This window comes from Jaculus jaculus, chromosome 5 (assembly GCF_020740685.1).
Source record: "Jaculus jaculus isolate mJacJac1 chromosome 5, mJacJac1.mat.Y.cur, whole genome shotgun sequence".
Lineage (NCBI taxonomy): Eukaryota > Metazoa > Chordata > Mammalia > Rodentia > Dipodidae > Jaculus > Jaculus jaculus.
The window spans coordinates 79,224,962-79,247,547 of record NC_059106.1 but is presented as its reverse complement, the minus strand read 5'-3'; the positions used below and the strand labels follow the sequence as shown (position 1 = coordinate 79,247,547).

Genomic DNA, 22,586 nt, shown 5'->3' with positions numbered 1-22,586 from the left:
CCTCCTGAGAAAATTGGGTTGATAGAGTACAGTGATGAATTGGCAGCATAGTACTACTACTTTTTTTTTTTTTTAAGTCAGCAAGAATTCATGTCTTTCGCCAACCCAGACCTGGTGAGCCTGAAGCAAGTAAGGCTTGAAAGGATGGTGGTGTTGGTCCCTCCCAGCCGATTTGCTGTCTTGCTGCTCTGGGGAGTCTTTGTCTGGGTCATTAACTCCCCGGACCCATAGTGAAAAGTGATGGTTGTTCAAGTTGAATTCAAGACAATATATATTAAAGCAAAGTTGGGAGAACACATACTGTGAAGCAAATCCTGTGGGTTTTGTTCTCAGGGTGGCCTCAAACTCACGGCAATCCTCCTACCTCTGCATCCATAGTGCTGGGATTAAAAGCGTGCACCACCACACCCAGCGTTTTTTTGTTCTTAATTGAGAACTTACTTTTGGAGGCTTGGGATAGGCAGAGTTGAAAATTGAAGTAGGGGGATAAAAGAGATGTTCCCTGTTATTCCACCTGCCAAAGGTTTTTTTTTTTTCATTTTTCTTAGAAAGATTTATTTAGTTAATTTATTTATTGAGAGAGCGACAGACATAGAAAGAGGCAGAACGAGAGAGAGAGAGAGAGAGAGAGAGAGAGAGAGAGAGAGAGAATGGGCTCACCAGCCTCCAGCCACTGCAAACGAACTCCAGGTGCATGCACCACCTTGTGCATCTGGCTTACGTGGGTACTGGGAAGCCAAGCCTTGAACCGGGGTCCTTAGACTTCACAGGCAAACATTTAACTGTTAAGCCATCTTTCCAGCCCCCACCAAAGCTATTTTTACTGAGAACTTTGTCTTTCCTTTCTTTTAGTTTTCAGTAAATTCTCCTTACCTAGTAAGTCCCTCACATACATCTTGCAAACTATCCTCTTCCCTCTTAGCTTTAAATATACAGTTATAAATGTGTGGAAGACCTGTGCAGTCATAATTAAGAATGTGGCTTAAGCATGGTGTGGTGGTACATGCCTTTAATCCCATTACTCTGGAGGCCAAGGTAGGAGGATTGCTGTGAGTTCGAGGCAAGAGTGAGACCCTACCTTGAAAAACAAAAAAAAGAATGTAGCTTCAGTAGGTAAGTGAGGTGGCGGTGGCGGTGGCGGGGGAGTCCTTGAATAGCCAGCATGAGGATCTGAGTTCAGATCTTCAGATTCCTCATAAATGATAGGCATAGTGGCACATGTTTGAAAGACAGAGACAGGCCAATCTCTGAGGCAAGCCGACTAGACTAGGCCAATCAGAAAGCTCTGGGTTCAGTGAGAGAGCCTGTCTCAATAAAAATAAGGTAGAGATCAATTGAGGAAGATGCCTGACATTGACTTCTGGCCTACACACACACACACAACATTTGTACATATATATGGATATATGTGTGCACACACATACACACAAAAAGAATAAAACCAAAGATCAAGACTATCAGAATAGCATCACCTCACTGTCATCATTTATAGTTCATAGCAGGGGAGGCCATGTCTGAATTGGGATGAGAGTGTGGGTACATGTTAAAGGGCTCCACCTACCTCTCACCACTTCCACCACCAGATATAGTAGACTCATTCCTCTGAGTAACCTGTTAAAGTCACACTGAGGTCTAAAGTCTTTTGAGTTTCAAAGGAGAGTCATCTTCATAGGACTCTAAGCCACTAAATACAAAAATAACACAACTCTGCTAGGTCGTATACATTAGGCAGAATTGAATTCAAGTTAAGGTCTCGTTCTAGCTCTGGCTGACCTGGAATTTAGTACGTAGTCTCAGGGTGGTCTCAAATCACAGCGATCCTCTTTACCTTAGCCTCCCTCATGCCGGGATTAAAGGCATGCACCACCACACCCAGCAGAGAGAGAGAATAGGCATACCAAGGCCTACTGCAAATGAACTCCAGACACATGTGCCACTTTGTGCATCTGGCTTTACATGGGTACTGGGAATCAAATTCAGGTCGATAGGCTTTACATGGGCAAGCACCTTAACCACTAATCAATCTCTCCAGCCCTAGACAGAATACTTTAAATCTGAGATATCTATTTCTAGATTTGAGTTTATTGCTTTGATAAATCATTTAAATAAGGGTAGACTCATTTGAGTCAGGTCATCGTCTGGTGTTGTACTGTCTCCTGAAGTAAACTGTGCTATGGTTCATGGCTGTTGTTTGGCTCAGGTGGGCAGGAGTTGCTCTGCTACTTAAATGGAATAGAAGCCAGCATGTACTAGGCCCAGCCTCAGAGAGGAGCCATGTACTTTATTTTCCTTTGTCTTTTGTGACTAAGGAGTCCAGGACCCTGAATTTAACACATTCGTATGGGCCCGACTTTGTTTCAGTTTGCCCTCCAAATTTACCTGTCCAGGCTTGGTGTGGGCCTGTCATGTGACCTGCATGGTTGCTTTGATTTTTTTTTTTTTTTTTAACCCTGTGCCATATGTACCTTGCCATCATTGAAGAGCTATGGAAGAGTATGAAGCCCTGACTTAGTGTTCAGATCCAGGTTTGACTTCCCCATCTTCCATTTCAGAGTTAACCCTTAACAGTGCTGGAGACCCATAGGACCCTATAGATTGCGTGATGTTATTGGTTTGAAATGAGCCTATACTTGAGTAGTGAGTGTGTGCTCCCAGTTAACTGCTCATTTTCAGTCCCTTAATCCTACAGTCTCTCAACCAGAGCTCAGACAGCTTTCTCTTGACTCTTTCTTCCAGACCACACCTGTGACGATGCAGGTTGGAGAAGGTCAGCAAGTGCAGATTGTGCAGGCCCAGCCTCAGGGACAAGCACAGCAGGCCCAGAGTGGCACTGGACAGACTATGCAGGTGATGCAGCAGATCATCACAAACACAGGAGAGATCCAGCAGATCCCGGTAAGCCTGCCTCAGGCCTGCACAGCTCTTGTCAGCTCATGACGGAAGTACCTTGAGATTTTATATGGAATGCACACACTTGGATTCTGTCTTCTCATTATACTGTATGCTACCCCTCCCCGCTTCAACTTGTGTCGTGGGGTTTACTCTCTTTTTTGCTTTGATCCACGTTCAAAGTTCACTGCTATGGATATGGCTCCTCTCCATTTCCCCTCATTGCTGTGAGGCAGGCCTGTCTTCTGATTGGCAGAAAGAGTAAGAGGAACATGTACAGGGATGGCCATAAATACACTTGTTGCATATTCATGAGTCAGTTCCCGGTGGAGCCTGCAGAAAAGTATATTTTTGGCTTTAATTTAACTTGTCCATTCCTTCATTGCAGACTGCTGTTTCCTGTGTGCCTTGGGAGATTTCATTTCTTAGATTTGTTGATTTTTTTTTTTTACTTTTTTATTAAAAAAATCATTGTTTTCACACTTGAAAACTGTACATTGGTTGTTTAACCACCAAAAATTGAAGCCGGGCATGGTGGCATGCACTGGGATGCTGAGAGGTAGGATCACAGTGAGTTTGAGGCCAGCCTGTAGCTACAGAGTGAGTTTCAGGTCAGCCTGGGCTACAGGGAGACCCTGCCTCAGAAAAGACAAAAAAAAAAACTGAGATGCATATGGAGCTGTCCTTCCTGAAATGTAAGCTGGTATAAAAACTCATGTGGGCTTGTTTCAGAACCTGTTTTGAAAGAGGCTCAGAAGGCATCCTCAACTCAGTTTTAGGAACTTTTTTAATGGACAGAGATCAGGTGAAGAGAAAGCTTGGGGAAGTAGTGTTATTTATGTGAGTATTATGTGCCTGTCTCTGTGCCTCTTCACTTTCCTACACATACACACCAGGTGCATGGAGCTCTGCTTTGTCTCACTGATTCAGCCAGTGAGATCTTGTTTCAGCAAGATCTTCTTTCTGTATGTGAAAAAAACAAAACAAAGTCATGTAAGCCAAAGAAGAGCCCTTGTCTATAACTTCAGCCCCCTATGATACAAAGCTTTGGCCCAGAAGATTCATTATAGAATCTACAACTTCGTCTTCACTGTGTCAGAGTCTACATTTCCAGACTCTTGAGACCTCTCAACAGAGCGCCTGTAAAAGGGATGACCTTCAGGACAGAAATACCATTTCCCTCTTGAAAGCTGACAGGATGGGCTTATTTGCCTGTAATTCATGCAGAAAAGCTGAGGAGCACCAGACTTACCTTGTCTTAGAGGAATGAGGGGCACAGCATCACCGAGTCTCTCAGTATAAACTCCTCACTTCTGTCTACAAACTACTTGGAACCATTTGGCTCAGCTCTTCAGTCATATTGGAGTTCCTGCAGGTGATACTTCCCAGCTAGAAAATTTAAAATACTGTGACTCTGTGTCTTCCCCCACACGTGGGACAAAGCTGTAGTCTTTCACCTGGGGTCTTTGACTGGCCTTCTGGTGACTCCTTGGGATCTGCCACTGTCACCATCAGCAGATCAGGTTTCCCAAGCTGCTTCCTTCATTCCCATCAGCAACACTGTCACCTGGAAATGGCATTGTAGGATTTGGCAGGGAATAGTTCCTCTTGGCACAGTCTCAGAAAAGAAATGACTATAGGTGACACTCTTCTTAGCCTGTTCACTTTGAACCAGATGTTTGGGTTTAGGTTTTGGGCCCCTCTGTTTTGCATCAAGCAGACCACTCTGGAGTGGTCTACCAAGAGCTTCAGTTATGGGATGGGGGTGTATATAGCTTGGTTGGTACAGTGCTTGCTTAATATGTATAGCTCCCTGAACTCAATCCCTTAGCACCATAGAAACTGAGTGACAAACAATTGTGATCACAGCATTCAGGAGGTAGAGGCAGAAGGTTGTTCTTGGCTACACAGTTCAAGGCCTAGTCCACATGAGAACTTGGCTCAAAAACAAAGGAAACTTCAGCTCTCTTGACAATTCAAATAATTTGTGGTGAGGAGTTTCAGAGAAGTACTTGGTGTAGCTAATACTGCATGCGAGAGAATGGCTTCATTCTGGCAGTGTTTTCCTCATGGACAAAAGTTCCTGAAGTGAAGTTAGCTCTTGAAGGCCAGGAGGACCCTTGTTCCAGGGCAGAAGTGTGATGCTGTCTACCTGAGGAAGTTCCCATCTGCAATAGAGCCAGACAGGTTGGCCAGCCAGGGAGCACTTTTTAAACATATATATTATATATATTTAAGAGAGAGAGAGAGAGACAGAACGGGCACGCCAGGGCCTTCAGCCTCTGCAAACAAACTCCAGATGCATGTGCATCTGGCTTATGTGGGTCCTGGAGAATCGAACAAGGATCTTTTGGCTTTGCAGGCAAACATATTAACCACTAAGCCATCTCTCCAGCTCAGGGAGCACTTTCTAGGGCCCCAGATAGAGACAGACCACATCTACCAGTGCTCCTAGCGCCTTCTGAACTCCTACACTATGGATGTGAACTGCCACCAGCCTCCTTTGCCCTTTAGCTCTGCTGAGCTGTAGTTCTTCATGTAACTGCTTCAGTCTCCCTTCAGCCCCAGCCCTAAGCATTAATATTTTCATGGCACACTGAAGCGCTAAGAGCCTGAGTTAAGGCTTTTAGCACACAATTAAATGCAGCCTGCAGTATTATTGTATTATCTGAGGCTTCATTGTAAGCACAATGGACGCTAAGGGCATTTTGTAGCTTTGGTTGGCCATCATGGGGTTTTTGTGAGGGCTTTATTGCTTTGTTTCCTCTAGGGAGGTGTTTGGCTAGAAGCTAGTGCTGAACACCAAGGATCCTTGAAGCCCCACAACTTCCCCCACCCCATTGTCCTGGCTCTTGGGAACAGAGATAGTAAAGCAAGCCAGCCTTATCTTCCGAGATGTGTGGCACAGAGTTGAGTCATACTGGGCAGTGATGTAGAATGACCTCCATCTGCTTTGGGCTTCTGATGAACCCTGGGAACTGTATTGAGAAGTATAGAAATGATCGGGAAAAGGTCCAACTTAAAGTCCAGGTTTTTTGATGGCTATCAAATAGTCTGTAAGATAAACCTAGTTAAACTCTGATTAGATAGCCAAGAGTCAGCAAATGATGGCAAGCTGTTTATGTCATGTGTCTTAAAGAGAAGGGTTTTGCTTATTCTGACCTGTCTAAAAGAACTTTTTTCAAGGTGGGCTTTTTTGGAGGATTTTAAAGGTGAGATTATTTGCCACATGTGATCATGGGAAATGGGACTATATGATGTTATGTTCAGTCACCTGTGGTCTCTGTCTCTGCCCCTGTCCTAGGTGCAGCTGAATGCCGGCCAGCTGCAGTATATCCGTTTAGCCCAGCCTGTATCAGGCACCCAAGTTGTACAGGGACAGATTCAGACACTTGCCACCAATGCCCAACAGGTACGTACTCCAGGGAAACAGACTGGAGTTGGAGACAGGCAGCAGCTGGGCAGTGGAAGGGAGGCCTCAGCACACAGCACTCCCACCTCAACCCCAGCAAGAGCTGCCTTCTCCACTCTCTTGTCTGTATGGCCTTCAAAGGACACATGGGGTCAGAAGATTGGATTCACCGTGTGACTCCTACCATATTGCTCTTGAGGGATTAAGGAACACAGAGAGGAGGCCTCAAGGGTACCTGGAAGAAAGCTCGTATGTGCATGTGCACATCAGGCCACAGGAAGCCTAGTAGCCAGGATGTGTTCTTTCTTTTCAATCCCAATGGCACTTGTGTTCTGGCATCTCCTCTGCCCTTGGGAAAGCATACTTCATTTACCCCACATCCATATGGATCTGCAGTGAGAAAACTCCTTGTCTCTTCTGCTTCCCACAATCCTGAAGGCTATGGGTCACAGATGCTGAGAAGACTGCCCCCTTCACCTTGGGGGCTGAGGTCTATGGGCATCCTTTGCAGAAGATGGGGGATGCTAGTCAAGGGGGGAGCATTGTTAATGGATCCTTTTGCCTCAGACCCAAAAAAAGCAGCAATCGTTTAAGAGCTGGACCCGTCTGGCCCAGTTGCATTTCTGGTGATGTATCTATTGACAGTGGTGACAGAGCTGAGTTTGTCGAGCAGGTCTCCAAAGATCTCATTTGGGAAAAAGTGAAGAATGAGCCAAAAGCAAGGCATCTGAGCTTGCCTCTGGGATCATTAAAGGACCCTTTCCATACCTGCTACCTCCTTGCCTTTGAACCTGGGCATTTCTGTCATTCTCTTAGGGCTCACTGACACTGAGGAGCATTTCAAGATTAATCATACCTTTGGGTCTATGTCCTCTAAAAAAAAAAATTATTCATTTATTTGAGAGAGGAAGAAGCAGATAGAGAATGGGTGGGCACACCAGGGTCTCAGCCACTGTAAATGAACTCCAGACTCGTGTGCTGTCTTCTGCATCTGGCTTACCAGGGTACTTGGGAACCAAACCTGGGTCCTTAGGCTTCCCAGGCAAGTACCTTAACTGCTAAGCCATCTCTCAGCACTCCCTATCTCCTTTTTTACATTTTATTTAAAAGCTTAGAAGATTCCTTTTAAAAAAAAAAATTTATTTAGTTAGTTAGTTAGTTGAGAGAAAAGCAGAGAGAGAGAGAGGCAGCTAGAGAGAGAATGGGTGTGCCAGGGCCTCTGGCTACTGCAGATGAACTCCAGGTACATGTATCACCTTGTACATCTGGCTTACGTGGGTCCTGGGTAATCGAACCTAGGTCCTTTTGCTTTGTAGGCAAGCACCTTAACTGCTGAGCAATCTCTCTGGCCCTTAAAGCTTAGAAGATTCTTAGTATCCAAGAAGCTTTTTATAGCATGGGAACAGAAGGAAGTGAAAAAAAAAAAGGGTTGGTAGTTGCTCAGAAAACCACCTTGGAGAAGAGAACTAAAGTTGGGATATACAGGGCAGGGGAGATGCCTTAGTGGTTAAAGGTGCTTGCAAATCCTTCTGACCCCAGTTCAATTTTCTGCTACCTTGCTCTGAAATAAATAAATAAACTTTAAGCTGGGAGAGGGCTGGAGAGATGGCTTAACAGTTAAGGTACTTGCCTGCAAAGCCTAACAACCTGAGTTCAATTCCCCAGTACCCACATAAGGCCAAATGCACAAAATGGCACATGCATCTAGAGTTTGTTTGAAGTGGCTAGAGGCCCTAGTGTGCCCATTCTCTGTCTCTTTCACTCTCTTGCTCTCTGCTTACAAATAAATAAAAATGAAAAATATTTGAAGTTGGGAGATATAAAAGAGATGCAAGAAAGGAGTACTTGAGGATAGTTAAAACTTCCAATTGTATGTTGTAATTTTTACAACTTGGCACTTAGTAGGTGCTCAATAAATACTTGTTGAATGAATACTGAATAAAATATGTGATTTAAAGTTAAATGAGACTAATCAGCTGCTATGAATAGCAGAATAGCAGTCCTGCTGGCTGTAAGACATAGTTAACCATTTTGCCTATGCAGAGAAATTTCTGGGGTTTTTGTTTTGTTTTGTTTTGTCTTGTTTTGTGAGGTAGAGTCTTACTGTCTATCCCAGGCAGACCTGGAATTCACTATGTAGTCCTCAGAGTGGCCTTTAACTCACAGCAATCCACCTACCTCTGCCTCCCAAGTGCTGTGCTTAAAGGGGTGCACCACCACTCCTGGCAAAATTTCTTTTTGTCTTAGGTTCATGTGTTTATACACTGGAAGGATTTCTTACAATAATTTCTTTGCCCTAGGAGTGTAGAGATAAAATACACTATTTTCTTCAAGAGGCTTGTAGATTTGAAGGAGAAAGATTCCTTGTCACCTGCTTCTTTTGTAGCTTTTTTTTTTTCCCCCCAAGGTAGGATCTCACTCTGGCTCGGGCTAACCTGGAGTTCGCTGTGTAGTCTCAGGGTGGCCTTGAACTCATGGTGACCCTCCTACCTCTGCCTCCCTAGTGCTGGGATTAAAGGCGTGCACCACCACCTGCTGCTTTTGTTCGTCACACCCTCTCAGGTAGACCTGCAGGGCTGTTCTGGCCATGGTAAGGACAGGCCTTGTCTGACAGGTTGACCACAATGATTCTAGGAGTTGGGCTTACCAGGCTATTCCTAGCAGTTGTCATTATATGCTGCAGCTCTGCATGACAGTGCAATTTACTTTCAAATAAGATTTGAAGAATATGGGAGATTTTTTTTTTTTAATTTTCAAGAGAGAGAGAGGAGAATGGGTGCACCAGGACCTCTAGCCACTGCAAACAAACTCCAGACACATGCACCACTTTGTGCATCTGGCTTTACATGGGTAATGGGGAATTAAATCCAGGTCCCCAGGCTTTGTAGGCAAGCACCTCACCTAGTGAGTCATCTCTCCAGCCCAAGAAGTGTTTTTTCTTTGCTGTGCCTGTATACCTTTTTGGCCCAAGGGCTGCACATTGTCTCTTGGAAAAAGTGCTTCACATGTTTTGCCGTGAGGACTGCTAAGACCAAGGCTGCTGCTCACCAGGTGTTTCATATGCAGTCAGGTAATCTGGATGATAAGGGTTTGGTTTGAAGCCCACCTTCTTAGGGTGAAAAGGACCATTCACATCTTGATATTTATTTGTATTCTCCCTTCATTGGCTGAAAGGTGGACTCTTAGGACTTCTATTCAAAGCCTTAACTATTATGTCTTCTCCTGTTAAAGCTGTTCTGTTGGGCCAGAGAGATGGTTCAGAGGCACTTGCTTGCAATGCCTGATGGCCCAGGTTCAATTCCCCAGTACCCATGTACAGCCAGATGCACAAAGTGGTGCATATATCTGGAATCCATTTGCAGTGGCAGAAGATCCTGGTGTGTACCCAGTCTTTCCCAACCTCTCCCCACTTGCAAATAAAAAAATTATCCCCCCCCCCCAAAAAAAAATGCTCTATGTGAGCCTCAGACCTTGAGGTGAGTAGTTGAGTAAGGAGGTGGATGTTCAGAATTGTCTCTAGGCTTCTCAAGGGGTCTGTGTGGGAGCAGTTCTTTGGCAGTCATCAGTGCAAGGAGTTTGAGAGAGACCCTTACTTTCTAGCCTCTCAAGCCTGCTTTGTGACAGTCCTGATCCTGGGCACTTTCAGGCTTTGTCTTCTTCATAGGCAGTGGGCCAATAGACAGTCCTGCAGCTGATATGCGTGCTCTGTGCTCTTGCTTCCCACAGATCACGCAGACAGAAGTCCAGCAAGGACAGCAGCAGTTCAGCCAGTTCACAGATGGACAGGTAAGGGTACCCAGCCTGAGCAGGGCAAAGAGCAAAGAGTCCAGGGTTGCATGTGGTAGGTGAGTCAGGATAATTGTCCTCTTCCTTACTAACAATAGTGAGTGGGCAGGAATTATTAATACACACATTTTCTTTACAGTGAAGGCTTAAATTCTTTAGATTTTTTTTTTTTTTTACAGGACATAGGAGCAAAAAAAAAAAAAAAATGTATAGCCCAGGCTGACGTGGAACTCACTGTGTAATTTTGTAGTCCCAGGCTGGCCTCAAACTCACAGTGATTCTTCTCCTTTTACCTCCCATGTGCTGGGATTAAAGGCATGTGCCACCATGCCTGGCCCCCCAAAATTGCTTTTTTTTTGGTAAGCAGAGAAGAGAGAGAGAATACGCACGCCAGGCCTTCCAGCCACTGCAAACTCCAGATGCTTGCATCACTTTGTGCATCTGGCTTTACATGGGTACTGGGGAATGAAACCCTGTTTGTTAGGCTTTGTAGGCAAGCACTTTAACCTCTGAGCCTTCTCTCCAGCCCCATTTGCCATTTTTTAGATAAGTAAGTTGAGCCTTGAGGTGGGCATGCTCACTCAGCTGTTTGGTGCAGAGCCAGGGCAAGAATGCATAGGTTTCTGTTTCTTCCTCTGAATATTTTTCCTTAAGCCATGATCTCTTTTAATGGCATAGGTTAGTTGAACTACTGGGAACATGTGACTTCTTGAGTTCTCTGGATATCTGGGAAAGGGATTGTACTTCATCACCCTTTTTTCTCCTCATAGCATGCTTCCAGGGCTCTTTGAGGATGGTATAGGATGACTTGTCCCAACTTGTGCTCTCTGCTGCCCAAAAGGGAGAAGAGCCAGTATTACCACCTCCTTCCCCACCCCAAGCTTTTGCCAGTACTTGATGCTAGGCTCTTGGGCCAGGGATTGCTCCTGTGGTTAGGTGTCTTGGCTTTGGTTTCTTTTGGGAGCCCTGGGAAACCAAGAAGCCAAGATCCCTAACCTCTTTACCCTGGTGAGACTTGGCTGTAGTAAGCATTTAATACCAGGTCCCCTTCTTTGCTGAGCCAGGCATTGGGAGGAAAGGAGAAAGGGGGAACTTCCTGCTTCTCTTACTGGAACTTGTGAGTTTCTAGTAAGAAAATTATGACTTGCAAGCTGCTGGTACAGTGGTTAAAATGCTTGAGTTTGTCACAGTGAAATAACAAACAGGAGAGGGAGAGACGGAGCCAAGAGATATGAAAACCGCTTTAAATGTAACTCTCTCTAAGCCCCATTCCCAACGTCAAGCTATGCACAGCACCTACCCAGCAGAGTGGCCCCTCTCCTCCCTCTGATACCTTACAGTAGGGAATGGTTTAGGTATATGGGGTCCCCACCCAGCTGGAGACCCACAGGGAACTGCCTGCCTCTATCTCAGGGATGACTTCACTTTCTTCTCTCTACCCCTCTTAGCAACTCTACCAGATCCAGCAAGTCACCATGCCTGCGGGCCAGGACCTCACCCAGCCCATGTTCATCCAGTCAGCCAACCAACCCTCCGATGGGCAGGCTCCCCAGGTGACCGGAGACTGAGGGTCTGAGCTGGCAAAGGCCAAGGATACCCAACACAGTTTTTGCCATACAGCCCCAGGCAATGGGCGCCTCCTCCCTCCTCAGAGGAACCAGCAACCTCAGCGCCTCCTGCGGGCTAGGACACTGGTGCACTATACCCTGTGCCTGGGGGCCAAGATTGTACCACAAAAAGATGCAATATTTTTTATTTACTTTTTTCCATTCTTTTCTCCAAGGAATCGATATTTCAATATGTTGAGCTGTGTGTCCACCTCTATGAAATGAGAATATTAAATAACATATTTATGGAATTTTCTTGAAGTGTGTGGGTGAGGAAATACTTCAACTTCTGGTTTTGTTTTTGGTTCTCACCACTACATGTTTTTAGGAGCAAGTCTTCATCTTCTTTCCTAGGGGTGCACAGGGTTTTCTGACTCAGACCAGCTGCTCCCTGCGATTTGCCATCTTGTCTGCCTCAGACCCAGTTAGGAGGAGGTGTGTTGCTCCTCTCCATCCCTCTCCCCAGAGCTCTGTGCATTCAGAGGCTGCAGGATCGTTCCTTGAGTGTAAAAGAACAATTCTTTCCTGAAGGGGGGTCATTCCAGCCCTTCTCTCCCAGGGATCTAAGGAGACTAGGAATTTGTGCTGCCTCCCTTATTTTATTTTTTAAATGCATTAAAAATTGTGCTAGTCTCCTTTGCAGCATGGACTTCAAACTGCATGAAATGCAATAAATCTTGTTTTAGATATTTTAGAGTCAGTTTCTGTTTCTGGGGACAATCATGGGACCACTTGCTTCAGAAGGGTTAGAAAGATGGGTTTGCCCTTAGATGGGGTGTATGGAAAAATGAGGTACCCTCATGAGGAGGAGGTGTGCAGAGACACACATTGTATTCAGACTGAGGTCCTTGACCATTTGACACGTGAATTTCGTCGGAACACGCTGAATGCATGCCTCACCTCGCGAGGAGCTGCAGCCTGTTTTGTTGAGGGCATCACTGCCAAAGAACAGCGCTCCTGCCTGCTGCAAACAAGGATCCCTGGAGTCCTGCCTGGCACCATGTGGCCCTCAGAACTGCCTGCTGTGCTTGTGTCACCAAGGCCTGGATTCTCCTGGGCCTTTTGTTAGTCAACAGATGACGGCTTCTGCAGTTGGTCTGCTGCCTGTCCATCGAAGCAGGAGCACTAGAGTCAGTGCTGACCATTGTGCCTTTAGCGTGGGGGTGGGAGGGATGCAAGCTCATATGTGGGCATACATGTGTGGATGCACATGCATGGGTGTGTGCAGATGTGTATGCCTCGTGTACATGCCAAAGTCCAAGGAGACCATTGGGTACCCTTATTGCTGATCTGTGTATTTCCTTAAGATGGAGTCTATCAACCTGGAGCTGCTGTCTATCAGCAAGCCCCAGCAGTTCTCTGGTCCCCTGCCCCTAGGTATGTGGCTCTGTCCAGCTTTATGATTCTGTGGGTTCTTGAGAGTCGAATTTGGCAGTCTCCAGCCAAGCGTTCCTCATGCTTAAGAGGCAAACGCTTTTAACAGCGGAGCCATTTCCCTGACCTTCTACCTTTTTTTTTTGAGATAGTATCTCAGCCAACCCATACCTCTCCCATTCAACTAGAGAAGCCAGCCATCAAGGCTCGTGTTTCTGCCTTCCCAGCACTGGGACTGTGGGCATGCTCCAGCCACACCTGGCATTTCATGGAGATGCTAGGGATCTGAACTAGTGCTTGCAGAGCAAGAACTTCACCCATGGAGCCATCTCCCCAGCCCTCCAGCGAGACCCGCTGCCATGCGAAGGCAGCAAGCTGGGTGCTGGAAATGCAGGCATCAGTTTGCCATACACTGTGGGCCACTCCCCTGGCTTTGGGCTGTCCTAGGCTGGCAGTGAGGAAGAGGTTTATATTAGAAACCTTCAAGCCTGGTCTTCATAGGAGTCCCTGGCTAGGTGTGCCTATGGTAGACCATGGTGATAGAATGTACATTGACACTGGAGAACCAGGAAAGAAGACGTGACACACACCCATACCCTCTTTCCCACATCCCCAAGTCCCCTATAGCAGTGCATATAGACTACTTCCCTAACTTCAAGTCTGGCCAGTTCTGCCCTTTACTCTCTAGATAGGAGAAACTTGGCTCTATCTCCCCTGTGCCGATAGTCTATTTCATTGGCATATGTATACCTTACTGTACTCCACAAGAATTGTAAGGAAAGCAGCACAATGAAATAAAAAAGTTAAGATTGGAAAAGCCAGGCATGATGGCGCACACCTTTAGTCCCAGCACCCAGGAGGCAGAGGCAAGAGGATCACTGTGACTACATAGTGACTGTGACTGCATAGTGAATTCAGGTGATCCTAGGCTAGAGCAAGACCCTGTCCTGAACAAACCAAAAAGCAAACAAAAGAATGGAAAAAATGAATAGGAAATCAGGGTCATTAAAACGGGGGGGGGGGGGGCTTCCAGGCATGGTGGTGCACGCCTTTAATCCCAGCACTTGGGAGGCAGAGTTGGGAGGATTGCTGTGAGTTCGAGGCCACCCTGAGACTCCATAGTGAATTCCAGGTCAGCCTGAGCTAAAGTGAGACCCTACCTGGAAAATACAAAAAGGGGGGGATGGTGCCGCTGGGGAGATGGCTCAGCAGTTAAGGTGCTTGCTTGCAAAACTAAATGACTTGGGTTCGACTCCCCAGTACCTATGTAAGCCAGATACACAAAGTGGTGCATGCATAGAGTTCTTTTGCAGTGTCAGGAAGCTCTGGTGTACCTCTTTCTTCTCTCTCCTTGAAAATAAACATTAAAAACAGGGCTGGGGAGATGGCTTAGAGGTTAAGGTGCTTGCCTGCAAAGCCCAAGGACCCAGGTTCAATTCCCCAAGACCTGCATAAGCCAGATGTGGCAGTGTGTCTGGAGTTCATTTGCAGCAGCTGGAGACCCTGGCACAACCATTCTCTCTCCACCCCTGCCCCTCTTTCTCAAATAAGTAAAAATTTAAAAAATTAAAACCTAAAGCCTACATTACTAAATGATTTGAGTTTCCTGGCTGCCAAGGCAGAAAGAAATCAGGTAGGGGATGCATTCACATTGAACGGGCAAAAGTAATACCATTGTGTGGGGGGTGGCAGGTTTTCCTAGATGTTTTTCCCCCCCTCAAGATAGGATCTCACTCGAGCCCAGGGTGACCTGAAATTTACTGTGTAGTCTCAGGGTGGCTTCATACTCACATGATCCTCCTACCTCTGCCTCCTTGGTGCTGGGATTAAAGAAAGGCATGTGCCACTATGCCCACCCCTTCCAGTTTTTAAGGTTTTGGAATCATAGTGCCCTTCATTGTCACCAGGGAAGATAAGGCAAGTGTGCTGTCCACATGAGAAGGCATTCAATCGGCCTACTTGACAAGTTGGGGCCAACCCCACATACTTTTGACTCCCAAGTTTAGTCTCCTCTCATACCCAACTATCCTATCTTGGGTTTGTCTCTGAAACGGGGCTTCTGGCCTTTCCACCTGTCCCCCACACAAGCTCATCTTGGAACATCACAACCATCAGCATGTGTGCTTGTCTGCTCTTTGTGGAGAGTGCGAGAGAGACCAGGCCTAGGGGCCCTTGCCTCCGAATTTCCTGATGCCCTCTTCCACTTTGCTGCTCCTTCGTTTGTTCCTAAAAATTCAAGTATGACTGGAACTTCAGTCCCGTTGGCAGCTCCTATTTTTCCTTAGTGTCCATTCTTGTTTTGGAGATGCTTTGATAAATCGTGATTGGCAAGAAGCTTCTTTGCTCAGCCCGGTCCCTTTAAATGGCCTTGCCAGCAGGGCCCATTCTGGTGTAAACAAACCCTTTGGTGCAGCCCAAGAGAGCCCCTATCTAATACCCAGCACGATCCCCTTACATCCGGAGCACTGTTTGAACATTTTCCCTAGCATTTGCAGCATCCGTCCTCCCGATGATCTTCACAGTGACCCTGCAGAAGAGACAGGAAGGCATCACAGTCCCTGTGTTCCAGATGGCGTCATGAGAGGCCTAGAAAAGTGCAGTGACTGTCTCAAGGTCATTCTGAATTAGAGGTGGAGTTAGACCTACACTCTGGTCTTCTGACCCCCCAAAGTAGAGAGAGAGAGAGAGAGAGAGAGAGAGACTTGATCCCCTATTCGTTAAAAGGTGGAGAGATACCTGGACATGATGGTATACATCTTCAAGGCCAGCTTGGGCTAGAGTCAGACCCTACCTTGAAAAATCAAACAAAAAAAGGTGGAGAGAGAGAGGGTCCTTACCAAATGCCCCAGGTCCACTTTTACTTTGCCTCCCCAAGCCCTCTACTCCAGCTCTGAGTGTATATGGAATGAATAAAGCTATTGGAGCTGGCCTGAAACCTCTGGTGGTTAGCATAACTTGACAGGGCCCTGGTAGGAACTGGAGACCCTTGGGCTTATAAGCCTAGGACCTGGCTGTTGCCCATGCTTCTCAGGCCACAAGGGGGCAGCATGCCGCTCTCTCCTGAGTCTGGGAGATACCCTGTCTTCAACCCTCATTCAAACTTGAGACAATTCTGAGAACTAATGGGGTCTGTGGCTGTCCTCTTTCTCAGTGAGCACTAAATTCTTGAGCCCCTCTCTGATAAGACCCCTATCCTTTGAACATAGAGGCTTCTGTGGGACTACTGGAAACTACCTTCTCCGGAGTGCTGCATCCAGGTAGGTGGTTGTGGTTAGACTTTCTGATAGTCCAAGCCCATTCAAGGTCTCCCTATCTCCTCGTTTCTTTCCACCCTTCTCTGCACTGCCACCTGCACACTGGTGTTCCCGGCACACCCAGTCACTCTGGTTCCTGATCTGACCTCCCATGTTTCAGAATGTACTGGCCACAATGCCTGGAATGCCCTTTCCATGTATTGATCTCTTATATATCCGTCAAGGCCCAATTTAAACGGCCCTCATCACTGAGAAACTTAGAATTCCTTGGGCAGAGTCAGCGAGTACCTCTTCGATGCTCCTGTATCAACTCCTACAGACTATTATTAGAGCTCACATACACCATCATTCAGCAGATATTTCTTTGGCACCTCTGTATCAGATACTTGTTTTGGATGCCCCGAGGCCAGCTGAAAACAAGCCAGGTGAGGTCCCTGCTGTTGTGAACTTCAACACAAGCACACATCGCCCTTCTCAGCTGCTCGCCACTGCTTTTTCTTAACAGTTTTTTTTTAAATTTTTTTGTCTTATTTTTATTTATTTATTTGAGAGTGACAGACAGAGAAAAAGAGGCAGAGAGAGAGAGAGAGAATGGGCCCACCAGGGCTTGCAGCCACTGCAGACGATTTCCAGATGCGTGCACCCCCTTGTGCATCTGGCTAATGTGGGTCCTGGGGAATCGAGCCTTGAACTGGGGCCCTTAGGCTTCACGGGCAAGCGCTTAACTGCTAAGACATCTCTCCAGCCCTTTTTTTTTTTTTTTTTTTAATTGAGCACTGATGGGATGCTAGGCAAGGCTTTTTAAGAAATCACTGTGGAGGGAAATGCAGCTAAAGCTTGATACCTCAATAGATTCTCACTTCATCTTCACCTCTTTAAATGGGGACCCCCACCATTTTATAAATAAGAAACCCCAGTTCAAAGAGACCTAAGAAGTTGCCTAAGGGTACCAGTTGGTCAAATGGGAGTCCAGTGCTCCCAAAGGCCTCCTGTTTCCCACGGCCCAGCTGCCTCAGCTCCTATTGGGTTCCCCCCCTCCCCTGCCAGCTCTGGGACAGAGATTGAGTGTTCACACCTTACCACCACCTCCTGTTGGACTATTTTTTGCTTGCTTGTTTGTTTTTTAAGGTAGGATCTCACTCTAGCTCAGGCTGGCCTGGAATTCACTATGTAGTCTCAGGGTGGCCTTGAACTCACAGCGTTCCTCCTACCTCTGCCTCCTGAGTGCTGGGATTAAAGGCATGCGCCACCATGCCTGGCTCTCCTGCAGACCTTTCTAAGGTGGCACCTGAGCTCCCTAGAGGAGAGGAACCTAGGTTGCATGAGTCACATGAGGATCTTGGACATGGTCTCCTCAAGGCCCCAGAGCCAGGCTAGCTTGGGTGTCATTCCACTACCATAGCCCACAAAGGGGATAGGAGGACAGCAAGGCTGGCACTCAAGAGAGGACCTGAGCTGGGCTGGGCCGGGCTCCTTGTCTGGCTAGTGCCGAGACAAGATCGGAAACAACTACAACTTGCCCACAGCTCTGAGCCTCCTACCCCTCCTCGGAGTCCACTGAGCCTCTGGTACTTGAGTCAGCTCCCAGCATCTCCCCTTAGCCCCTGGATCTCAGTGAAGGCCTGTGGGACTGAAGCTTTCTAAGATCTCATATATGTTCAAATGTCTTTATTTTGCCCTTTGATATTTATTTATTTAGTTTTGGTTTTTTTGAAGTAGGGTTTTTGCTGTAGCCCAGACTGAACTGAAATTCACTATGTAGTCTCAGGCTGGCCTCAGACTCACAGCAATCTTCTTCCTACTTCTGCCTCCTGAGTGCTGGGATTGAAGACATGCGCCACCATGCCTGGCTGCCCTCTGATTTAATGACATTTGGCAAGATACAGGATTGTAGGTTCACAGTTGTTTGCCCTTAACAGGCTGAAGATGCTCTCCACCGTCTCTTGGCATCCCTTGTGCTGATGAGAAGTCTGCTGTCAATTCAATTATTGGACCTTTGTAGATACACTGTCTTTTTTTCTCTGGTGGCTTTTAGAATTTCTTTATTTGTGATACGCCACACTTTTGACTGCAAGGTTTCTAGATGTAGTTTATTTTTACCTTTACATTTATTTCATTACAAGAAGGACAGAATACAAAAAAGGGACACTCAGTAACAATTTGCATTATCTATATCTATCTATCTACCTACCTACCTACCTATCTATCTATCTATCTATATTTCTTTTTTGAGGTAAGATTTCTATCCCAGGCTGACCTTATATTCATTCTGTAATCCCAGACTGTCCTTGAACTCACAGTGATCTTCCTGCCTCTGCCTCCCAAGTGGTGGGATGAAAGATGTGAACTACTACACCTGGCCCTTCATATTTTTATTCATTTGAGACAGAGAAAGAAGCAGTGAGTATGGATTGCCAGGGTCTCCTGCTACTGCAAACAAACAACAGATTAATGTACCACTTTATGCATCCAGCTTTACATGGGTACTGAGGTACTGAACTCAGGCTATCAGGCCTTACAAGAAAGTACCTTTAACCACTAAGCCCAAATTTGCATTATCTTATGAATTGACTGTTGGAATATTTTGGGCTTTTCCTGGATCTACTAGGTGTTTACATAGTACAGATAGTAAATGTTAGGAGATATAGTTTTTGACTTTTGTTTTGTTTTTGTTTTTTGAGGTAGGGCCTCACTTTAGCCCAGGCTGACCTGGAATTCACTATGGAGTCTCAGGGTGGCCTTGAACTCATGGAGATCCTCCTACCTCTGCCTCCCAAGTGCTAGGATTAAACACGTATGCCACCATGCCCAGCTTGGTTTTTAACTTTTAAGATTTAAAAAAATATATATTTATTAAAAAATATATTGGGGTTGATATTGTATATATGTAATTACAATGATTGTAATGGGGAGGTAATATGATGGAGAATGGAATTTCAAATGGGAAAGTGTGGGGGTGGGGAGGGAGGGAATTACCATGGGATATATTTTATAATCATGGAAAATGTTAATAAAAATTTATATATATATATATATTGGGCTGGAGAGATGGAGGTTAAGGCACTTGCCTGTGAAGCCTAAGAACCCAGATTCGATTCTCCAGGTCCCACTTAAGCCAGATGCACATGGTGCATGTGTCTGGAGTTCATTTGCAATGGCTAGAGGCCCTGGTGTGCCCATTCTCTCTCACTCTCTCTAATAAATAAATAAAAATAATTTTAAAATTATTTATTTATCTGCAAGCAGAGAGAGAAGAGAGAATGAGTGCTCTAGAGCTTCTAACTGCTGAAAATGAATTCCAGATGCATGCACCACTTTGTGCATCTGGCTTTATGTGGGTACTGGGGAGTCCAACCTGAGTTTTTAGGTTTTGCAGGCAGCTGCCACAACCACTGAGCCATCTCTCCAACCCCGATTTTTAAGATTTCTTAATAGGGCTGGGCGTGGTGGCACACACCCTTAATCCCAGCACATGAGAGGCAGAGATCACTGTGAGTTTGAGGCCACCCTGAGACTACATAGTTAATTCCAGGTCAGCCTGAACCAGCATGAGACTCTACCTTGAAAAACAACAACAACAACAAGACGATTTCTTACTAGGAAGTCTGTAGGCCATCTACATCTTGAAATTCATATCCTGTTTCTGGAAAGAGCTTGGTCACATATTCCTAGAATTCGCTATGTATTCTCAGGGTGGCCTCCAACTCAGCGATCCTTTTACCTCTGCTTCCCAAGTGCTGGGATTAAAGGTGTGCACCACCACCGCCCAGCCAGTGCTTCATTCTGAAGGACCTCCCATTTTAGTTTTTAACTCATTAATTCTTTCTCCAGCTGTGTTTACTTACTTATCTAGTGAGCTTGTTATTTTTCAATGTCAGTGACCTTGCTCCATTTTCTCTAGTCCTTTTAGTGTAATGGTTTCGCTCATGAAAAAACATCCCTCAAGGTATTGTGCTCTAGTGTAGTTTGTTATGAAATTTATCTGATATTATTTTCAGCACATTTTCCTGACTGTCCCCTAGGGCACGGAGGTCATCTCAAGACATGATTATATGTGGTTATATGTTATATGTGCCCAAGCCTGTGGGGGTGCACCAGCATCAAAGCAATGCTTATGCTAATGCCTTTGGCTTGGGATATTTGCATAGCATAGATATCAAATCCTGAGTCTCCCTGTGGATAAGCAAAGATGTTCATACTCACATAGGCACTCTTTCTATGGAAAGCTAGGGACAGGTAAGCAGAGATGTCCCAGACCCAGCATTAAGTAGGGAGCCTACTGCAGCCCCTGACTTCACTCATAGGGTCTACAGCTGTACCTGCTATCCATTAAAACACAGAATTCCCTAGAGTGCAGCTTTTGCTCCTGCTTAAACAAAGGAATGTCTTCTCACTTCTTTGTCCTTAAAAATTTCTGCATTTGAGGATGGAAGCCCTGGCGCGCCCATTCTCTCTCTCTTCCTCTATCTGTCTTTCTCTCTGTGTCTGTCGCTCTCAAATAAATAAATAAAAAATTTAAAAAAAAATTCTGCATTTGAACCTGGATTCCTATCTTCTTTAAAATATTTTTATTGCTGGGCGTGGTAGAAGTAGGAGGATCACCATGAGTTCAAGGCCACCCTGAGATTACATAGTAAAATTCCAGGTCAGCCTGAGCTAGAGTGAGACCCTACCTCAAAAAAGAAATGATTTATTTGCAAGGAGAGAGACAAACAGAGAGAGAGAGAGAGAATGGGTATATCAGGCCACTGCAAATGAACTGCCGATGCATGTGCCACTTAGTGCATCTGGTTTTATGTGGGTACTGGGGACTCAAACCCATGTCATTAGGTTTTATAGGCAAGAGCCTTAACCATGGGCCATCTCTCCAGCCCTAGATACCTATCTTTAAACATAAATATTCCAAGCTTGGTATAGTGCTTCATATCTGTATGTAATCCCAGCACTCAAGAGGCTGAAGCAAAAGGATCATTGCAAGTTCAATGCCAGGTTCAGATTACCTAGGGATATGTAGCAAGGCCCTCCTAAAAATAAAAAAGAAATGAATCCAGTATTTATCTTATATATCAAATATTTCAAGGAGGGACTTTCATAGTCAAGCTTGGGGTAGGAGACAAGGAAGCCTTCAGGAGCCCAAGAGGGCTTAAGTTGGTTTAGAAGCTCTACTTTCTGAGCCTCTCTACTCTATCGCTGAGTCCCTTGCCTCTCGTGAGCCTCCTAAAGACCACCCTCTCCCTCCATACCTTTTCTGAACCTCCTTCCCTGTCACACAACCTTTTCTCCCTCCTCCTCACAACCACCTACCCCTTTCCCATAGCCCTTACCTAAAATTCTGCCAAGAGATCTTTCCCCATTTGGGGTTGGGGATGGGGTGAACCCAAGGTCTTTTGCATGCTGGGCAAGCACTCTACTACTGAAATACATTCTCAACCCTCCTTTTGCTTATGGTTTTTCTGAAGTAGGGCCTCACTCCAGCCCAGGCCTACCTGGAATTCACTATGTTGTCTCAGGCTGGCCTTGAACTCATAGCAATCCTCCTACCTCTGCCTCTCCAGTGCTGGGCTTAAAGGTGTGCATCACCATGCCTGGTCTACTTTCTATTTTGAGACAGAGTCTCACTAAGGTGGTCCAAGCTAGTCCCTGAACTCCTTCAAGGCAGGCCTTCCTATGTCAGCCTCCTGAGCAGCCAGGATTACAGACCTTCACCACCAGAGGACACTCAGTCACACAGTCCTTCCTTTATTGTTTCCCCACAGCTCCACTGTCCCAATGCTCTCACTGAGCCTACCAGCAGGCCCCCAGTACCATGGCCTGCTGCATGGCCAGCTCGCCAGCAATAAGGGAGGCAGAGTCCTGAGGCAGAAAAGCCATGCAAGAAGAAATGGACTTGACCTTCATTTCACACCCCCTTTTCCCTCTGTGCCTCCTTTGGTGGCCCCCCTCCAGCCCTTAGGATCAATGGGGGTTCACTTTCACTGAGCTCAGCGACAATGCTCTTCCCCACTTCCTGTGGCTCTGGGCTGACTGGCCAGGCCAGCCTGGTCTAGACTGAAGGCAGATCAGTAGCACACACAGACCTGGGGAAGAGAGACTCCCTGGACCTCTCCAGTGCCCTCCATATACTGGATGGCCTAAGCTACTTGTTCTGGGTTGTGTGTAGGAAAGAACACCTTGGCTCCCTCATACCTGTTCCTGCTCTCCAGGAAGTGGCTTTCCAGAAGTAAGAGTGCAAAGCCTTCCCCTGCGAGCCCCCTCCACGCCAGG

The 22,586-nt window shown here is 46.1% G+C and overlaps 2 protein-coding genes across 4 annotated transcripts in view; both read left to right on the top strand.

Annotated features, from left to right (window-relative positions):
• The window catches only part of Nfyc (nuclear transcription factor Y subunit gamma), a 98,000-nt gene extending 85,617 nt beyond the window's left edge, over nucleotides 1–12,383 (top strand). For all 3 annotated transcript variants that reach the window (XM_004670495.3, XM_045149876.1, XM_045149877.1), the window contains exons 7-10: nucleotides 2,737–2,895; nucleotides 6,194–6,301; nucleotides 10,028–10,087; nucleotides 11,536–12,383. In XM_004670495.3, coding sequence (XP_004670552.1) covers nucleotides 2,737–2,895; nucleotides 6,194–6,301; nucleotides 10,028–10,087; nucleotides 11,536–11,655 — 447 coding nt within the window. In that variant the 3' untranslated portion in view covers nucleotides 11,656–12,383. The remainder of the gene's footprint in view (nucleotides 1–2,736; nucleotides 2,896–6,193; nucleotides 6,302–10,027; nucleotides 10,088–11,535) is intronic.
• A 618-nt stretch (nucleotides 12,384–13,001) lies between these two features.
• Kcnq4 (potassium voltage-gated channel subfamily Q member 4) overlaps nucleotides 13,002–22,586 on the top strand; it is a 74,901-nt gene continuing 65,316 nt past the window's right edge. Inside the window, exon 1 of the mRNA XM_045149137.1 lies at nucleotides 13,002–13,071. Coding sequence (XP_045005072.1) covers nucleotides 13,002–13,071 — 70 coding nt within the window. The remainder of the gene's footprint in view (nucleotides 13,072–22,586) is intronic.